An 18,460-nucleotide genomic window follows, 5' to 3' on the forward strand; every position below is an offset into this window, starting at 1 on the left:
AACATCATCACAATTAATAGAATTTTGTCCAACGAGAAAGATTGTAGAACTCATACATGTATGCATACAAAAGACAAAACTATTTGTACAAAGATAATAGATAATAAAGCATTTATTTATTCTACAACCCCTTTAAAATGATATGATTCTCATAATTTGCACATATTAATAACTAACTTAATGTATCCATGCATAACACACATTAAATGACTTAAAATATACATGTATATACATACAAATGCATATTAATAAAAACCTATATATATTTATACAAAAATATAACAGATATATCTGGATTTCTATTTTGTAGTATTTCATAGTAATTTGATATTAAGGATCCCTAGGTTAAAAAATAGAGTTATTTCCCCTTTTTTTCCATCATCAACATTGATCAGGAACATTTTATTGTCTAATTATCTCCCCTTTCAAAGCAAGACATTACAACATTTGAAAGATTTGTTCTTAAGCAGATTTTTTTTTTCCGTGATGGATTAATTATTGTTTGTCTAATGTAATTAATGTCTACAAAAAGAATTCAAATCTGAAATGAGACAAAACATTTAGCATTGCAACCAATAAAATTTCACAATTTCAACAGGTGTATTTACACTTTTCCAGCATGTTAAACCAGATGCTTCGCAGGGCGTAGCTTTATACGACCGCAGAGGTTGAACCCTGAACGGTTGGGGCAAGTATGGACACAACATTCAAGCTGGATTCAGCTCTAAATTTGGATTGTGATTAAATAGTTGACACAGCATAGGTTTCTGACACAGAATGAATGTGTTCTAATGAACTTAAAAATTTTGTTTTCTCTAAGAGCAATTCACTATGCTGTTCAATATTAATCCTCTCAAAATAATGTTTGAAGAAATTTTCTTTTTATTTATGAAATTTCAAATGAGAAAAATTGAACCCAATTTTTTAATCACATCCCCCTTTCCCTTATTCCAAAACTAATCTCAATTAAAATATTCTAATGGAGTTTGCAACAATAACTACTTATTTAAATACATCATAAAATAAACTAAATAAAATGTAAAAAAACTGCTTGTTATCACTGAATGGTAAAGATTATTTAAATTTATCAGTTGGTAGTAAAAAGTGAATATACATTGTATATTGTATATAACAAAGATTTAAGTTGATTCTGGACAAAGAAAGATAACTCCAATCAAAAAAAAATTTTGCAATAAGATATTTCTTGCTTACTATTTTGGACAAAGAAAGATAACTCTAATTGAAAAAAAAATTTGCTATTTCACAATATTGTGAAATTAGATATTTCTTGCCATTGCACAATACTGTGCAATTGAAAAGACTTGCTATTCCACAATACTTAATATAATAATTTTAGATCCTGATTTGGACCAAATTGAAAACTGGGCCCATAATCAAAAATCTAAGTACATGTTTGGATTCAACATATCAAAGAGGCCCAAGAATTTAATTTTTGTTAAAATCAAACTTAGTTTAATTTTGGACTCTTTGGACCTTAATGTAGGCCAATTTGAAAACGGGACCAAAAATGAAGAATCTACATACACAGTTAGATTTGGCATATCAAAGAACCCCATTTATTCAATTTTTGATGAAATCAAAAAAGTTTAATTTTGGACCCCGATTTGGGCCAACTTGAAAACTGGGCCAATAATAAAAAATCTAAGTTCATTTTTAGATTCAGCATATCAAAGAACCCCAAGGATTCAATTTTTGTTAAAATCAAACTAAGTTTAATTTTGGACCCTTTGGACCTTAATGTAGACCAATTTGAAAACGGGACCAAAAGTTAAGAATCTACATACACAGTTAGATTCAGCATATCAAAGAACCCCAATTATTCAATTTTGATGAAATCAAACAAAGTTTAATTTTGGACCCTTTGGGCCCCTTTTTCCTAAACTGTTGGGACCTAAACTCCCAAAATCAATACCAATCTTCCTTTTGTGGTCATAAACATTATGTTTAAATTTCATTGATTTCTATTTACTTAAACTAAAGTTATTGTGCGAAAACCCAGAATAATGCTTATTTGGGCCCTTTTTTTGCCCCTAATTCCTAAACTGTTAAAACCAAAACTCCCAAAATCAATCCCAACCTTTCTTTTGTGGTCATCAACCTTGTGTCAAAATTTCATAGATTTCTATTAACTTAAACTAAAGTAATAGTGCGAAAACCAAGAAAATGCTTATTTGGGCCCTTTTTGGCCCCTAATTCCTAAAATGTTGGGACCAAAACACCCAAAATCAATACCAACCTTCCTTTCATGGTCATAAACCTTGTGTTAAAATTTCATAGATTTCTATTAACTTTTACTAAAGTTAGAGTGCGAAAACTAAAAGTATTCGGACGACGACGACAACGACGACGACGCCGACGACGACGACGACGACGCCAACGTGATAGCAATATACGACGAAAATTTTTTCAAAATTTGCTGTCGTATAAAAATAAATATACTCAAAACAGTTTAGATAAAATTTCACAAAGTCATACAGATGTATTACAGTATGTTAAAATGAAAATGCATAAAAAAGTTTACAAATATTAAAGAATACAAACATGATCAATTAACATAATCTCATAAAGTTTGCTTTGCTAAATACTGTAAATTCAGAAATTATTGCGTGCATTTATTATTGCGATTTTGTCATTTTACACTTAAATGCAATTTTAATTATAACAATTTTGAGAAAAATCCTGTTTCATTCATAAGAAATATTTCAAAATGCAAGTTTAAATTATTGTGTTTACAACTCTGTCGCATTTTTCGCAAAATTAAAACCTAGCAATAATTTCAGAATTTACAGTACATAAGTATTATGAATTTTCCCCTCTTAGTCAAACAACAGTGGCTGAATAACAATTTTATGCTTTCATAATTTACACACTATTTAACATGTTTATGAATATAAAATGTACAAATATCAGCCATACAGTTAATACGTTAATATTAACCATGATAACAACATGTGTCAAAACATTTAAATATTTCCTATGATGACAATGTTTATAGCACAAATTGATTTCAATAAACATCTAAACTGGAAGCATGCCAGGCAAATAATTTAAAATTGTTTAAGAAATTAATGTTCATACACCATTAATATACTTTACTTTTGTCTACAAACATAACTACATGTACTGAACAAGAATGTGTGCCCATAAAACTCTATGCACCATTGACAAAATCAAAGAACTTGAAATATTGGTCAAAAACTTAATGCAGCATATATTTTCAAAAATTTACAATTTAATGAACATGCACACTTAATTTCTTACTTCTATAGATGTGATGCAAGCTTCATAGTTTTTAACTTCTTTAAACTAAAACTTGTATGTTGCATTTGATGATAGATTACGTATAATATATTTATATTTTGTATTCATCCAGAAAATTAAGGATTTTAGAGCTCGACGAAAATATGTTCATGAGAGAAATGAAAATAAATTTATGAAATCAATGTCCTATACAGATAACTTATAGCTTCCATAGAAGACAAATTCTTTTTATCAATCTATATATATGTACATTTGTGGACCTAACTACTGAGTACAATCACACTCAAAGTCATACTGACCCCATCCAATCAAAATACAATATGAGAGGATGGATCTTTAAACTGTTCCCTCTTTACCATCAGTCTAACATTACAAGACAGGTACCCAGTCTAACATAAAAAGGCAGGTACCCTTTCTAACATTACAAGACAGGTACCCAGTCTAAAATTACAAGACAGGTACCCAGTCCAACATTACAAGACAGGTACCCAGTCTAACATTAAAAGACAGGTAAGTGACTCTACATAAACTAGTACAAACACTGGGGTCACTAGGAAGACGACCTTCACTGAAGGTCAAAGCACCATCATATCATTAGCACAAAGGAGAGACGATCACTTTCGCACTTTCTTAGCTGCACTGGGCTGTGATAATGTAACCTGCTGAGCTTGTTGTTGTGAATCAGCTGATCCTAACTGTACAAGCTGTAAATAATCAATGATATAATTTAGTATCAAATATCTTCTGAAGATTTTTTAACAGGATAACTTTATCAAGTGAATTGGCACCAACTTTTGTCAAATTTGAAAAAAATATTGAACATAAAGCAGGGTATAAAACTATTTATGAATAACATAATAACCAAATTATTCTTTTATTGCTGTTGTGTGATACGATGTTAACAAATTCACCAGCACAAAAACTCATATTTAATTTAAATGTAGAAATTGTAGGTGTTTTTATCTGATAGTGATGATTTTTTTGCAAGAAATCATAATGTCAATGAAAATACTATAGAACATAACTTTCTAGAACATTGTTATACAAATTGTTATTAAAAAAAAATCTTTTTTACTTCGTAAAGGCTTGTTGAAGACTGTATTTATTGGCAATCAAAAAATATCTTTTAATTTTAAGGACGCTGGAGGGTATTAAAATTTCAGAAAAAAAATAAACAGTTATTTTTCATTACAAATTTTATTTATTACCCTTAGTAGTTGTTAATTAATCATATGGTTCAAAAATTATGTTGTCCCCAGGTGACTTTTAACATGTATATATCATTGAGAAAGCTCCAAATTATCTTCCTTTAGTGCAAATAGGCCTATATTTTTTCTTATAATTTTCAAATAAGCTGTACTTAAACCAAACTTTTGTAAAATTTTAGCAATTTCTGTGTGTAAGTTCTTTTTTTATTTTGATAATATCTCTATTTTTCCTTTTAGTTCAGGAAAAAAGTGCCTCTACGAAAATGTATGCTTCTTTCGAAGCCAGATTGTGAGCGTAAATTAATGATGACCCCATGTTTTTATATTATTTTTCTACTAAGTATAAGATAAAGTTCTTATATAGAAAATATAGCCAAATCCTATATTAGAAAAAATATTGATTTAGACTAGCGAGCCTCCTTAATAAGAGAAAAAAATATTAGTACATACCTGTGTGGTGCCATTCATTGACACGGGTACCGGTATCGTTATATACTGCTGGCCCCCTGAAATTTTATAACATATTATCAAAAGGGAGATATTTCAAATAGTTAAAATAAAAGCATTAAAATGTAAATTTTCCTCTTTAAAAAATGGACAAGTGTCAGTCTGTTATTTGTATCCTTGCCTTCTATCATTATTATCAAATTAGGCATTCATATATGAAGCAATACTTTCAGACCTCACAGGTGTTGTCATTGAACCCATCTACAAATGTATCAAAACTTTTAAGTTAATACTGATTATATCTGTAATAGTAAAAGCATACATGAATGATTGAATAAGTATATGAACTTGCTATATTTGTTGTGTCTGATCAAAGCCTAAAATCAAGCATTTATTGGCTGTCAATGGTATTGAATCGTACATCTTTCTTTAAAAATAAAGCATTTGATTTCTTAATTTTCCTAATTACAGATTTTAAAGAGGTTCATATAATCATTCAAGTTTGGCTTGATCAGCATACTTGAAAGATTAGACCTGAGTAAAGGGAGATAACTCAATAAATCTAAGAAGAGTTTCAAGTCAGTTCCAGCATTCCTGAAAGATAAAATTCTGTACCAATGATTGAGATATTATGTAATAATTGAATGTATCTTTTGGTAATTTTATTGGGGTGTAAAAGCTTGAAAAATCTGAGCATGATAAACACTTTAATACCTTATAAAATTCAATCAGAAGAATTACATTCTTATTATTTCATTTTATGCTACAATCAAGAAATTCGGATTAAAATAATATTTGTTTTCCAATGTGTTACTGTGATATTTCTTATCAAGAAATGTAGTCATACACAGCTACAACTTTTTTTTTTTTAATTTTCCTTATCTATCTATACACTACCCTATCACTACACACTTATTTACCTTCATTTTGAGATAATGACAATGGCTGAGCAGGCTGTTGGAAGTTAAACACTTGTCGATCTTGTAATGTTGCTGTTGTAGGGGCATATACGATTCCTTGTGGTGTCTGATACATTACAACACCAGGTGTCATGGCCGTAGCTGAAGGTGTACCTGAAAAAAATCAAAATACATTGAACATAACTTATACAATTAAAGCAAGATATGATAAGATAAAACTCTGATCTGTGGATTCATTTATTTCAATGGATTGAGAAAATAGTTTTTTTGTTTATATATATATATTTGATTTTGTTGATTTGTCAAAGTCTGTACACTGCCAAGATCAGAGAGAACATGCCTCATAAAAAATACATTTGTATTGGTGTTTTTATATGTATTCAATTTTTTTCATTTACATGTTGTACTGTTAAATCAATCATCGTTAATCAGAACGATAGTTGTATGTGTGAGTGTATGCAAGTGGGAGAGAAAGGCTTTTTATTTTTACTTTGTGTGATTAAATGCTTGTTATGAGCCCTATGATTAGGAAATAAAAAATATCTTATCTTATCTATCTTATCTTATGTATACAGGCCTATAGATAATGTATATTTTGTTGAACAATTAAAATCTTGAATAACCTAAACCAACAAATTATGTTCAAACTTTGTTCACCATGTTCACTAATTGAAAATGAAGCAATGTTCAAATTCTTTCATTGTGAAATCACGGCAAGATTTGACATGCACATACCAACCATTCACAATCAATCTTTATCAATATTCAAACAATGCTATAACTAACTTACTCAATGTCTGTAATACATTAGATGATGAAGGTGCTGTTGATGATGAGGATGCTGTTGTAATAGAATGAGATGTGTCTGCAAATGTCTGTTGATGTAAGCTGGTCCCTACATCTGTAAATAAATAAATAAATAAATGAACTCAGATGTAGATCAATATCAACAAGAAAGCAAGCTAATGACAACTTATAAAGTCTTTAACAAGCAACAGATTTCAGACCCTTACAAGTTACATGTAATTACACAAAAATATATTCCTCATAAAATCAGTATTAGGAAACTTCTATTTTATCATCTTTTGTTTGATTTTACCTGACATAGAAAAAATCCAATGCAGTGTTGTAGTACCATCGTTATAGTATTTGTTATTAGCAAGGTACTGTAAATTTAGAAATTATTGTGAGGTTTTTATTATTGCCGAAGATGCAACAGGGTTATAATCGCAATAATTAAAATTCGCAATTTGATTTGTTAAATATGAATTAAACAGGATTTTTTTTCTCCATTTCGCAAAAATAAAAATGGCATTTAAGTCTAAATTGACAAAATTGCAATAATAAATGCATGCAATAATTTCTGAATTTACATGTACAGTAACCGGTTTAATTTCTGTCATACATGTATGCATGTTCCTTGTCTTAATATAAACACTTACTAGGTATAGAAACAATCTGATTGGAGTTCAGTAACAGTTTAAAGTCTGTATTGTTCCCTGTTTGAATACAAACACTTACTTGGTATAGAAACAATCTGATTTGAGTTCGGTAAGCGGTATAATGTTTGTCCCTGTTGTTGTAACCCTGTGTGACCATTTTGTTGTTGAATTGGAATCAGAGGTGTCCCTACGAAAAAAAAATACAAAATGTTATTATAATGGTTTATCAACATGATCAATGCATAAACATCTTGCAAAAGTAAGTGGCAAGTATTATACTAAGTATGTGCCAAGGTACCTTCCCTACACTCAATTTTTATGACATAAATGTATGGCAATGTACCAAATTTAGAAATTTTGTTCATCATTTTATTTTTTTCTGCCCATGTCTGCATCATCTTTTTTTTCCTTCAAAACCTAGCACAAATGAACGCAGCAAATAACACAAATGAACCAAACAGACAACCTAGTTTGACTACATGTACAGTTTTTTACATCAAAATTGCCTTGTTCAATAGTTTTAACTGCCAATTGCAAACTATCCACTAAATGACTATTACAGAATGTAATTTTTTAAACCAAATAATCACTCAATTCTATATCGACCTTTATAAAAATTCTGATTATATTGAACTTAGTACGTGGAACAGCCAAAGCGCTAACAACAAGTGATTGTAAAATAAACACAACTTAGACTAAAGTAAATTGAAGAGACGTTGTAAATAACTACCTGGTGGAACTAAAACTGTTCCCGGAGGTAAACCAGGAATTTGTACTGCCACATTTGATGGTTTGTGCGAGACCTGTTGAGAAAATCCTGTGGATGTGACTGTTACGGGGGCGGGTGAGCTAGATGATGTCTGGATTGTCTGAATAACTTCCTGTGCGATGGATTGATGTAAGGGTGACGATTCCGCCTGACTGGAAGTTGTGTACACAGGTTTGTTGTTGTTCTCATTCTGAAATACACAAATAAACCCTTCATAAGAAACATCTACAATCTTTTCCTGGTCTGCCTTTAACAGGATTGTACAGGTGAGTTCTACCTACATGATGTACATGTATGGACAAATAAAAATGTTTCTATCTAGATTATCATTATTTCTATCAAGTTGGAAGTATTTGACAAATAAAATTAAACTAGACTCTTCTGAACAGTCTTCGTGTATAGGCAATTCCTTTTTGGTTATACTACATTTTGTTTCATTGTATCCCTTTTACATCTCAGAGAAAGCAAAGCAAGACAGTGTCTGTGTGCATTTACAACTTCTGAGATCTAATTCAATGCATTAAATTAATATTAAGTTCTTCCATTCTTTTATTTTCCAATGACAAGGGAAATAAGAAGTGCAATACAAAACAAGTGTCATGTTAAAGAATATAAATAAGAAGATGTGGTATAATTGCCAATGAATACCTCTTTTAATAACAGCAGTTTATTTAAACAATCAATCAACAGAAGAAAAAAAAAATAACATTAATTTTATATTATGAATTTTGTATATGGAAATTACAAAATCAAAGAAAAATTAGTGTATTATCATTTAATTGAATGATCATGAAATATATATTGATTTTTTTCCTTCAGATATATCAACTATCCAAATTATTCACAGTGAAGAAGTTAAAATTTAAGTTAGAGTTATTTCCCATACACCTTAAAGTATAAAAGGCAGTTGGCCTTTTAAGCTGCTTAAATTGCAATCACAACTAATCTGTTTTTTCTGTTTTAATAATTAATTAAATGTATTAAATGCAGCTATGAGATTTAAATTCCTATCTAAACATGTAAAGGGTTTATAAGCTTTATATCCCCAAATATAAACCTAAACCAATAAAATCTATAGACATTTCTTTTTTATCTGTATACCCTCATTGGTGCCTCCATCTTCATAGCTAAGAATGGTGCCTTATATTCTACATTCCTAGATCTTAACAAAAAATGTTTATTTGCAAAGTAGCAACAATTTCCTTACCAATTTGATAAAATTTGCACAAATTTAGTGAGAATAAACTTCAAATGAGTACTTGGTCATAAATTCATTAAACCTACTTAAACAGTAGGCATCCAAATCAAGATTGCCATGGCTAAAAGGATGAAATTGTCTATTAGGATGATTGGAATTGATTAGAAACAGATGTTGAGAAAGATAAGGTCTGTATGTAAGAAAATTTGCTATGAATCATTTTCACCTATATATAAACACAGATAAATATTTTGGCAGCTGATGTTTCTATACCATTTCAGATATATTTACAACACATGGTCAAAATATGCCTAAGGCAATCAGCCAAACTTGTAGGGTGTACAGCACACTTATATCTCTAAACTTCTGTCTGTCAAATCAAGTGGAATAATATTCATGCAGTGCTCTTACTACACAAATCACTTAATCTTTTAGTTTTCTCAGGGAAAAGTTTTTACAAAGGTTAACCTGGCAATCATGTTTATGTATATTTTAGATGAAATTTTTACTGATAGTTGAAAAAGATAATGCCTTAACGATTTTTTGTATTCCTTTTCCTAGTAAAATAATATTTGAATGCAAAAAATCAATTTTCACAAGATAATAATCCAGAATCATTTGGCAATAACCCTTTACGAAAGTTGAAAATCAGATGAAGTAGGTTGTAATTATTTAATGGCAATACAAAACATATTTTGGAACAATAAAGAAATATATTTTCTCTTTTTTTATGTCTTGCCATACATGTACAACAGGTACCATATATCTGAGACTACTATAAACATGTGTTATAGTAGTCTCAGCATATATATACAAGTATGCATGTGTTAATAGGAAAAAAATCAAATTTTATAAATTTTTGGGTCTTGCTCGAATTGTGCACATTTTACTGAAAACAAGTCCTTAAAATCATAATATGCATGGATCATATTGGTCACCATTACAAAATAGTCAAACCTGTATATAAGGCTGTCCTTGGTACCAAAGATAAACTGACCTAATCAGGTAGATTGAATTTGTGTTTAATGACGCTTTCAGCACTATAGTTCTATTTTGTGGTGATGAGTTTTTATTGATGGTGGAAGACAGAGTGCCCAGAGAGGACTTTTGAGAGAGAGGTGACATTTGAATAGAAGTTCAAAATGCTTATGTATTGCTATAGCTAGTAAACAAGAAGAAGAATATATAGATGGAACATGGGGTTTAATGTCAAAGTCTATATGCATTCTAAATTCTTAAACTCCAATTTAAAACAAAATGGTTAAAGAGATCACAAAGATGATGAAAATAATTTACAAATTGACGTCATAGATATTTGTTTATAATACATCAAGAAAAACTCAAATCTTGACATTCAATAAAATATTAGGACCAAATGATGTAAAAGATTAGCAACTATAGGTCACAGTAACACCTTCAAAAATGAGCAAAACCCATACCACATGGCAAAGCTACAATGTATAACAGGCCTAGAAATGAAATATATGTAAAACAATTTGATAAAAAAAAATAAGCCTAATTTATGAAACAATAAAAAAAAAAAACTACCCCCCTTTTCTTTATATTATTAAGATTTTTTTCCAATTTTGTTGATAACAGAATCATGAGAATCATCATATTATATATTCAAATTTTGGTTAATTGAATAACCTGGCAGATAAAACAATATAATGTGAAGAAAAAAATATGAAAACATTCCCATAATATCAATTTAAAACATCAAACTTCTTATGTATCATTTAATAATTTCTTGTTTATTCCCCCAATGCTAAAGTTCATTAACTCCTAGGATTTATTATATATATGTGTATAAACCCAGAAATCTATTTGGTAAAGCAAGCGCCCCTGCTGTGTAAATGGAATGAGTGAAAGCAAATTTTATCTATAAGTGTCAGAATTGTGTATAATGGCAGTGATTATATCCTGGTAAAAACATCTGGTATCCTGCCAACAGTAGCAGATAAGGAGGGCTCCAGTTACAGCCTGCACCTAATAAGTACATCACTGCCATAAGAGAGCTCCTACTGGGTGATTGATCACACATGTGCCTCTGTATATACATCTGTTTAACTATATCAGAAGACTTTCTTCTTTGTTCTCTGGCATTTATTTGGAACTGTTAAAATCTTTTGAGAATTGGAGGAAAAACTGGGTAAAAAAATTGAAAAAGAAATTCACATGAATTCAACTACCTTTACCATTGTAATTAAGCCAAATAAAAAAAAAATGTTTTTTTTTGTTTCACATTTTTTTTTAATATATTGATAGATCTGTGTTTAAAGATAAACATAACATATATACATATTTCAGATTGTTTGTAACTATTTTCGTCACACTTAAGTTTGTAAGAAGTACATGAAGTTAATTATTTTGGACAATATTAGATAATTTTTTATAATCTTTATTCCACAAAAATGACTTTTGAGTAAAAGCATTTTGTACATGTACGAACAGATCAGCATTTATTAATCTATAAATAAGAAATTACTATAATTCATATCCCGTTGGAGTCAAAATAAATTAGTAATTATCAGACTTTGGAATTATGCACTTAATTTGCAGAGTATTGCTATCTATATCTGTATATAGATCTACATACCAAGGCCGTAACTACCCTTGAGGCAAGTGAGGCAATTGCCTCACTAAAATTTCGACACTGATAATTTTTTTTATACATTTATATAAATATAATAGTCATTTGTTGTTCTCTCTCAACCTTAATTTCTATAACTTGACATCATTTCTTTTAAACCATTTTTCCTGGATATAACTCAGCATCTCAACGGGTGATGTTTCTCGATAACATTAACTAGTAATGATAATCATCATGGATGATGATGCCGATCTTTATAAAAAAACAGGCTCTTGCAGAAAAAGGAAAAGTCACTGAAGGTAAAGAAGGAATAATTCTAGTAAACTAGTTTTTTTGTGAACAGAGTATGAGTATTGCATATAACGTCATTAGAACAATTCAAAAACGATAAGTAGACTGACAAATGGAGTACTGGTCTTCGTCTTCGGAAGGGGGTAGTCATCTTATATCATTCTATCCCTAGTTTGTCTACTCTTTGTCAGCATAAAAGCGAGTTTAATATTTTGTAACTGCGACTGTATGATGGTGCTTACAGGAAAGCTTAATTCCCATTTGCAAACAAAACTGTTTCTACCGATGCTGCTACCGAATTGCTGATGGAGAAGGAATCGGAAGAAGACATTGATCATTGTGTTGATGATAATGTGCTACCTTTAGAAACACAGACTGCCCTGAAAATACGAAAAATTTGGAAAAGAGCATGCATGAGTGGCGAGAGATTGTGCGGTCTTGCCATGCTCCATGTTCAGTGGCGAGAGATTGTGCGGTCTTGCCATGCTCCATGTTCATCGCGATAAGGATATCAGCAGACCAAATTATGATTCTGAAACGATTTGACTGAACCGGCAATAGAAAATTTTGGCAAACTCTACTGAATCGATGTTTGTTCTATGTTCTGGCAGCAGACTCAAATCAGTGATATTTGGATGATTATCTTACATATAAATTTAATTAAAGTTGTTAAAAATTTGGTGTTAGTAAGTCTTAAAATATGAAAAAATTATATAAAAAGTGTCAAATTCAAAACATTATCAAACTCTCTAAAAATGCCTAGAATGCAGGATTTTGCACCATTCATTTCATACCCTCCAAAAAAAATTTTCGCCTCGCTTCGCTCGGCTCAATTATTTTGCCTCACTAAAATAAGACGCCTAGTTACGGCCTTGTATACATGCACATACTGACATCATGTCTGTTGTAACACAAAAGTTAACTAAAGCCAAATTTTTGGTTTTTGGTCAGATTTTTGCTTTCAGGTTATGGATAGAATTTGACTATATTATATATTAGCAGATCTACCTACTTTACAGGAGGTTAATGTGTGAAATTTGGCCAAAATTGAAAAGATCAAAGAGAAAACACAAATTAATAAAGATGAAAGGAAAATGTCCCCAAAATAATTAGCAATGTCAGGAAACTAGTTATTTAATTTCTTTCTATCATTATAAGTATTTCAGTTCAATTATGAAACTGTTAGTGGGACAATTGAACAATGGATTTTTACAGGAATTAAGGAATTGTCAAATTACAAAAATTAATGCACAACTTTCAACTATCAGTGGTGAATCCAGGAATTTTCATAAGTGGGGGCTGCTCCAGTCACGCTTCAGTGATTCCCTATATATAAGAAACCAAATTTTTTTCCCAAAAACGGGGGCCCTGGCCCCCAGCCACCCCCTAAATCCACCTCTGACTATTGACAAAAAAGAAAAGAAAATCCTTTTACATTTTATATATATAGATTTATGGAAATCAAAACAGATTTTAATAAAAAAAAAAAAAAAATTGGGGGGGGGGGGGGGGGTGTAATATAATGAAACTAAATATATTCTTTTTGAGACATTGGGAATTACTGGTCAGATATTATGTATAAAAAATTACTAACTTAAATTTGGTTTAAGTTTTTAGCTACACCAACAAAATAAAAACTTTGGTTTGATAATAAAATTAAATAGAAAAAAATAATATTTCTATAAATAAAATGCCAAATGAAAAGTTTGTTTTATTTTTTGTCACTACACAAAAACAAAAATATATACAGGATTTTAAAAAAAATGGGCGAAATATGAAAAAAACAAAAGCAAATATGACAAACAAAACTTGATAATAAATATTGATTTCCTGTTGCCATATTTATATTTTTAATACTTCCTAAATATGGTGTGAACATCCTTATACAGTCTGAGTCAACAATTAACACATGTCTATTATCAACTCTCATTTTGAATCATCCATTGAAAACATATTTGTCCGTTTTTAAATAATTCGAACATTATGATAAATAATATAAGGATATATATGACTCAAAAAATTTAATTTTGAAGATTTAATAAATTTCCCTACATGATGTGTATTTACAATTATTTATCGTCTTATACTGATTAAATGGAAATAAATATTATTTTGATCCAGGGGCGGAGGAAATATGATTGTCAATAACAGGGGGGGGTTCCATTCCCCGGAACCCTTTTTTTGGACAATCAATGCATTTAAATGGTGAAATATAGTTGGAACCCATGTGCACTGTGCTCATATTGTTATTTCAAATATGATCTGGTATTTAGGAAAAAAAACTCAAATGGATAACTTTGGCTGAAATTAATATGTAATGGCATATTTTTTTAATATAGAACCTCAACCATTGAGAAATTTATTTTTGATATTCTCCTGGTGAAATTTTCAACATTTTGTCCATAAGGCCAAAAAAATAATATATGTTTCGTATTCTTTCAAATAAATAGGGAAGGTATTTGGGGATTTTATTTTATGAACATTGAGTCTTTGGGAGGGACATTTGGACTTTAACAGCACTTAATGAAAAATGACAAAAAACTTTAGTGTAGTCTATTTTTAAGCTTAAAACTAGAGGCTCTCAAGAGCCTGTGTCGCTCACCTGTTACTGTATTTACTGATGTCAGTCATCTTGGTTGGTAGGTTGGGTCTTAAGACACTTTTTTTTATAGATACCCTAGTTATGATTGTGGCCAAGTTTGGTTAAAAATGGCCCATAGTTTTAGAAAAGAAATTTTTGTACAAGTTACAAAAATGACGAAAAGTTGTTCAATATTGACTATAAAGGGCAATACCTCCTTATGGGGTCCTCTAACAATTTTAATCACGCTGACTTATTTGTAGATCTTATTTTGCTGAACATTATTGCTGTTTACAGTTTATCTCTATCTATAATAGTATTCAAGATAATAACCAAAAACTGCAAAATTTCCTTAAAATTACCAATTTTAGGGCAGCAACCCAACAACAAGTTGTCAGATTCATCTGAAAATTTGTGAGGAAATAGATCTTATTCTGATGGACATTTACATCTTGAAAGATTTACCCTAAATGTCTTAGTTTCAAAGATATAAATCAAAAACTGCATTTTACCACTATGTTCTAATTTTAGCCATGTCGGCCATTTTGTTTGGAAGGCGGGGTTATCGGACACATTTTTTAAACTAGATACCCCAAGGATGATTGTGACCAAGTTTGGTTAAATTTGGCCCGGTAGTTTCAGAGGAGAAGATTTTTGTACAAGTTACAAAAAATGACGAAAAGTGGTTAAAAATTGACTATAAAGGGCAATAACTCCTTAAGGGGTTGACTGACAATTTTGGTCATGTTGAATAATTTGTAGGTCTTTCTGTGCTGAACATTAATGCTTTTACAGTTTATCTCTATCTATAATAGTATTCAAGATAATAACCAAAAACTGCAAAATTTCCTTAAAATAACCAATTCAGGGGCAGCAACCCAACAACGAGTTGTCAGATTCATCTGAAAATTTCAGGGCAGATAGATCTTGACCTGAACAACAAATTTATCCCTTTTCAAATTGCTCTTAATGTTTTGGTTTTTGAGTTCTAAGCCAAAAACTGTATTTTACCCCTTTGTTCTATTTTTAGCCATGGCGGCCATCTTGGTTGGATGACCAGGTCACCGGACACATTTATTAAACTAGATACCCCAAGGATGATTGTGACCAAGTTTGGTTAAATTTGGCCCAGTAGTTTCAGAGGAGAAGATTTTTGTAAAAGTTTACGGACGACGGACGACGGACGACGGACGACAGACGACGGACGCAGGACGACGGACGACGGACGCCAAGTGATGAGAAAAGCTCACTTGACCTTTCAGGTCAGGTGAGCTAAAAAGGGAGTGTAGTGAAATAGGATAAATCAATAATTTAGCCTAAAGAATGAGAATGTCCTTGTGTATATGACTATAATGACAGTTTTTTTATGACTATTCTTGAGTACTTTAAATATTTATTTGTATTTCAGTTTAATTTCAAATGTGTGTCATTATGAGTTTTTTAAATTTCCAAAGAAAAAAAAATGATCTCTTATATCATGAATATAAAAAAAAATTTTTTTTTTTTTTTTTTATCATTGTTTATATGGAAAATATCTGGATTTTCTCCAAAGTTGAGGTGCATTATGTGTCTCTCAGTCAATAATATATATATTTGTAAAAATAAATGTAAAAAGAGCCTGGTGAGAAAGGTAGGTAAGAGATTGTGAATAATCGTAATTTTGTAATGTTTAAATTCTAATAGACCACTTTCGAGTTCATCTGTCACCGGAAAAAGATCGTCAATTAGGCGTGCCTTTGTGATGTCATTTACCAGATAGAGGGGGTCGCCTGTATCCCTGCACTATCAACGTTCTAAGTGATCATCATTGTGCAGGATAAACTAGAAATATGTTTTGTTTCGTAGGTACTTTGTAATGCCTTGTAAATACATTTGTAAATATATTGGTTCCAACTTTTTTCCAAGCTCAATTTCCATGTATATTTAGTGTTGTTCTAATTTTCAAATTATGATTAAAAATTTATCAATGTTTGAAATTTAGACAACTGATGAGAAAAAATATTTGTAAATGTTATCTTTCTTTTAGTTAACCTTTGAAACCTCCTTGATATTAATGTAAGGAAAACCAATAAAATATAAAAATAAGAAGATGTGTTATTCATGATTGTCAATGAGATAACTCTCAACAAGATACCGATTTGATACTCCTTTTTAACATACAAGTACATGTAGTCAGTGTAAGTTCTATTATGGTGTCCAGTTCTCTGTATTATTCAATTATAAATTAAATTTTTCCAGTTAATGTTCCAAAATCAATTTCTTGTGGTTTGAGAGTATGCTTTTTTTATATTGTTTAAATTGTTGAATGACATTAATGATATCATTAGAACTGCCTTCCATATCCCTCTTTCTGCAAGATAAAATGTGCAATTGATGGTTTCCCATTTGAATGGTTTTACACTTGTAATTTTTTGGGGCCCTTTATAGCTTGCTGTTTGTGAACCAAGCTCTGTGTTGAAGACACTTCTAGGTCCTATAATCATATATGGTTTACCTTACAAATTGTGACTTGGATGGAGAGTTGTCTCATTGGCACTCATTCAACATCTTCTTTTGATCTATGTTAATATCGAAACTTTCAAAACAACTCTTTAAATAAGTCCCAAATTTAATTATTCATCATAAGGAATACTTTACGTACCTTAAGATTTTCTTCTTCACTAACTGCATATGACAATTCTGTTTCTTCAAATCCAGTAGGATTCATTCTCTGTTCAATAGACATTGGTGCACTATTACTTCCGGGTGGAGGATCAGGGGAATTCAGACAGGTTTGGATCAATGCTTTACCACTGTCACTTGTTATCATCGGCTGTAACTTTCTTGTTGCAAATGTGTAAACATGTCCTGTTTCACTAGCTACCAGCAACATCACTTGGGTACCAGTTAGGGTGGATAGCTCATAAGCCTAAAAGTAAAAGGGAACATTTGTTCAATACAGATAATTTGTTTCTGATGCACGCTTTGCTTATAAATTATATTTTTAATGGTATTGTGTATATAATTTACATGTTTCAGTGTTTAGATGAAAATATTTCTTATTAAAATTTCATTGAAATAATTTTTCATGAATGACATTCAGTGATTAACCTGAAAAAGTTTATTTATGAATTAAAAAATATATATGGGTGTAAACAATAGTATTATTTTCAGAGTGAATAATCTTAAGAAACACGTGTGAGTTTACCTGTTTACTACGTGCACATAGTAAACAAACGTACATGCATGCAGCCTTACCTTTTTCATTATTCCAGTTTTACGCTTACTGAAAGTCGTGTATCGTCTTAGCTTATTTTCAATGAATTCCATTTTAATTTTAACCCGACCTCTGGTCTTTTTTCCAAGTTGGACACCAGTGTATGATCCATCTTCGGAATCTGATCCCTGTTCCAAACTTGACGGATCAATGTTTTCGTACACTAGACCACCTGAAGTTGTAATATTTTTCGGTAATACACCCGTTCCACCTGAAATAGTGGGAAACGCTGGTTGATTAATTGAATGGGAGTTGTTATTCATCATGTCAAACCTTAAACAACAAGTTTTCTTTCTTGTTTTGGCAAAACGTGTTTACTTGAACTCGACTTTCGCAAGAATGGGAGAAATCAGCATCAACTTCCCTTATTCTGTGGATTTGCCATAAACGGATATGGGGTTAAGCGTCCTGATATCAATACACAGAAAATAGTGCATAATATATAATGTGCAATCAACATTTCGTATGTTTAC

At 30.7% G+C, this 18,460-nt stretch overlaps 1 protein-coding gene across 1 annotated transcript; it reads right to left on the minus strand.

Annotated features, from left to right (window-relative positions):
• Window positions 1-3,008: 3,008 nt before the first annotated feature.
• LOC134711222 (serum response factor-like) lies at window positions 3,009-18,390 on the minus strand. Its single transcript, XM_063571691.1, has 8 exons — window positions 17,969-18,390; window positions 17,373-17,639; window positions 8,030-8,258; window positions 7,379-7,486; window positions 6,648-6,758; window positions 5,858-6,010; window positions 4,941-4,996; window positions 3,009-3,986 (listed from the first exon to the last, which is right to left on the minus strand). The coding sequence occupies exons 1-8, from the start codon at window positions 18,251-18,253 to the stop codon at window positions 3,897-3,899; spliced, it is 1,299 nt and encodes a 432-aa protein (XP_063427761.1). The 5' UTR covers window positions 18,254-18,390; the 3' UTR covers window positions 3,009-3,896.
• Between the last annotated feature and the right edge of the window lie 70 nt (window positions 18,391-18,460).

Source organism: Mytilus trossulus, chromosome 3 (genome assembly GCF_036588685.1).
Source record: "Mytilus trossulus isolate FHL-02 chromosome 3, PNRI_Mtr1.1.1.hap1, whole genome shotgun sequence".
NCBI classification, from domain to species: Eukaryota; Metazoa; Mollusca; class Bivalvia; order Mytilida; family Mytilidae; genus Mytilus; species Mytilus trossulus.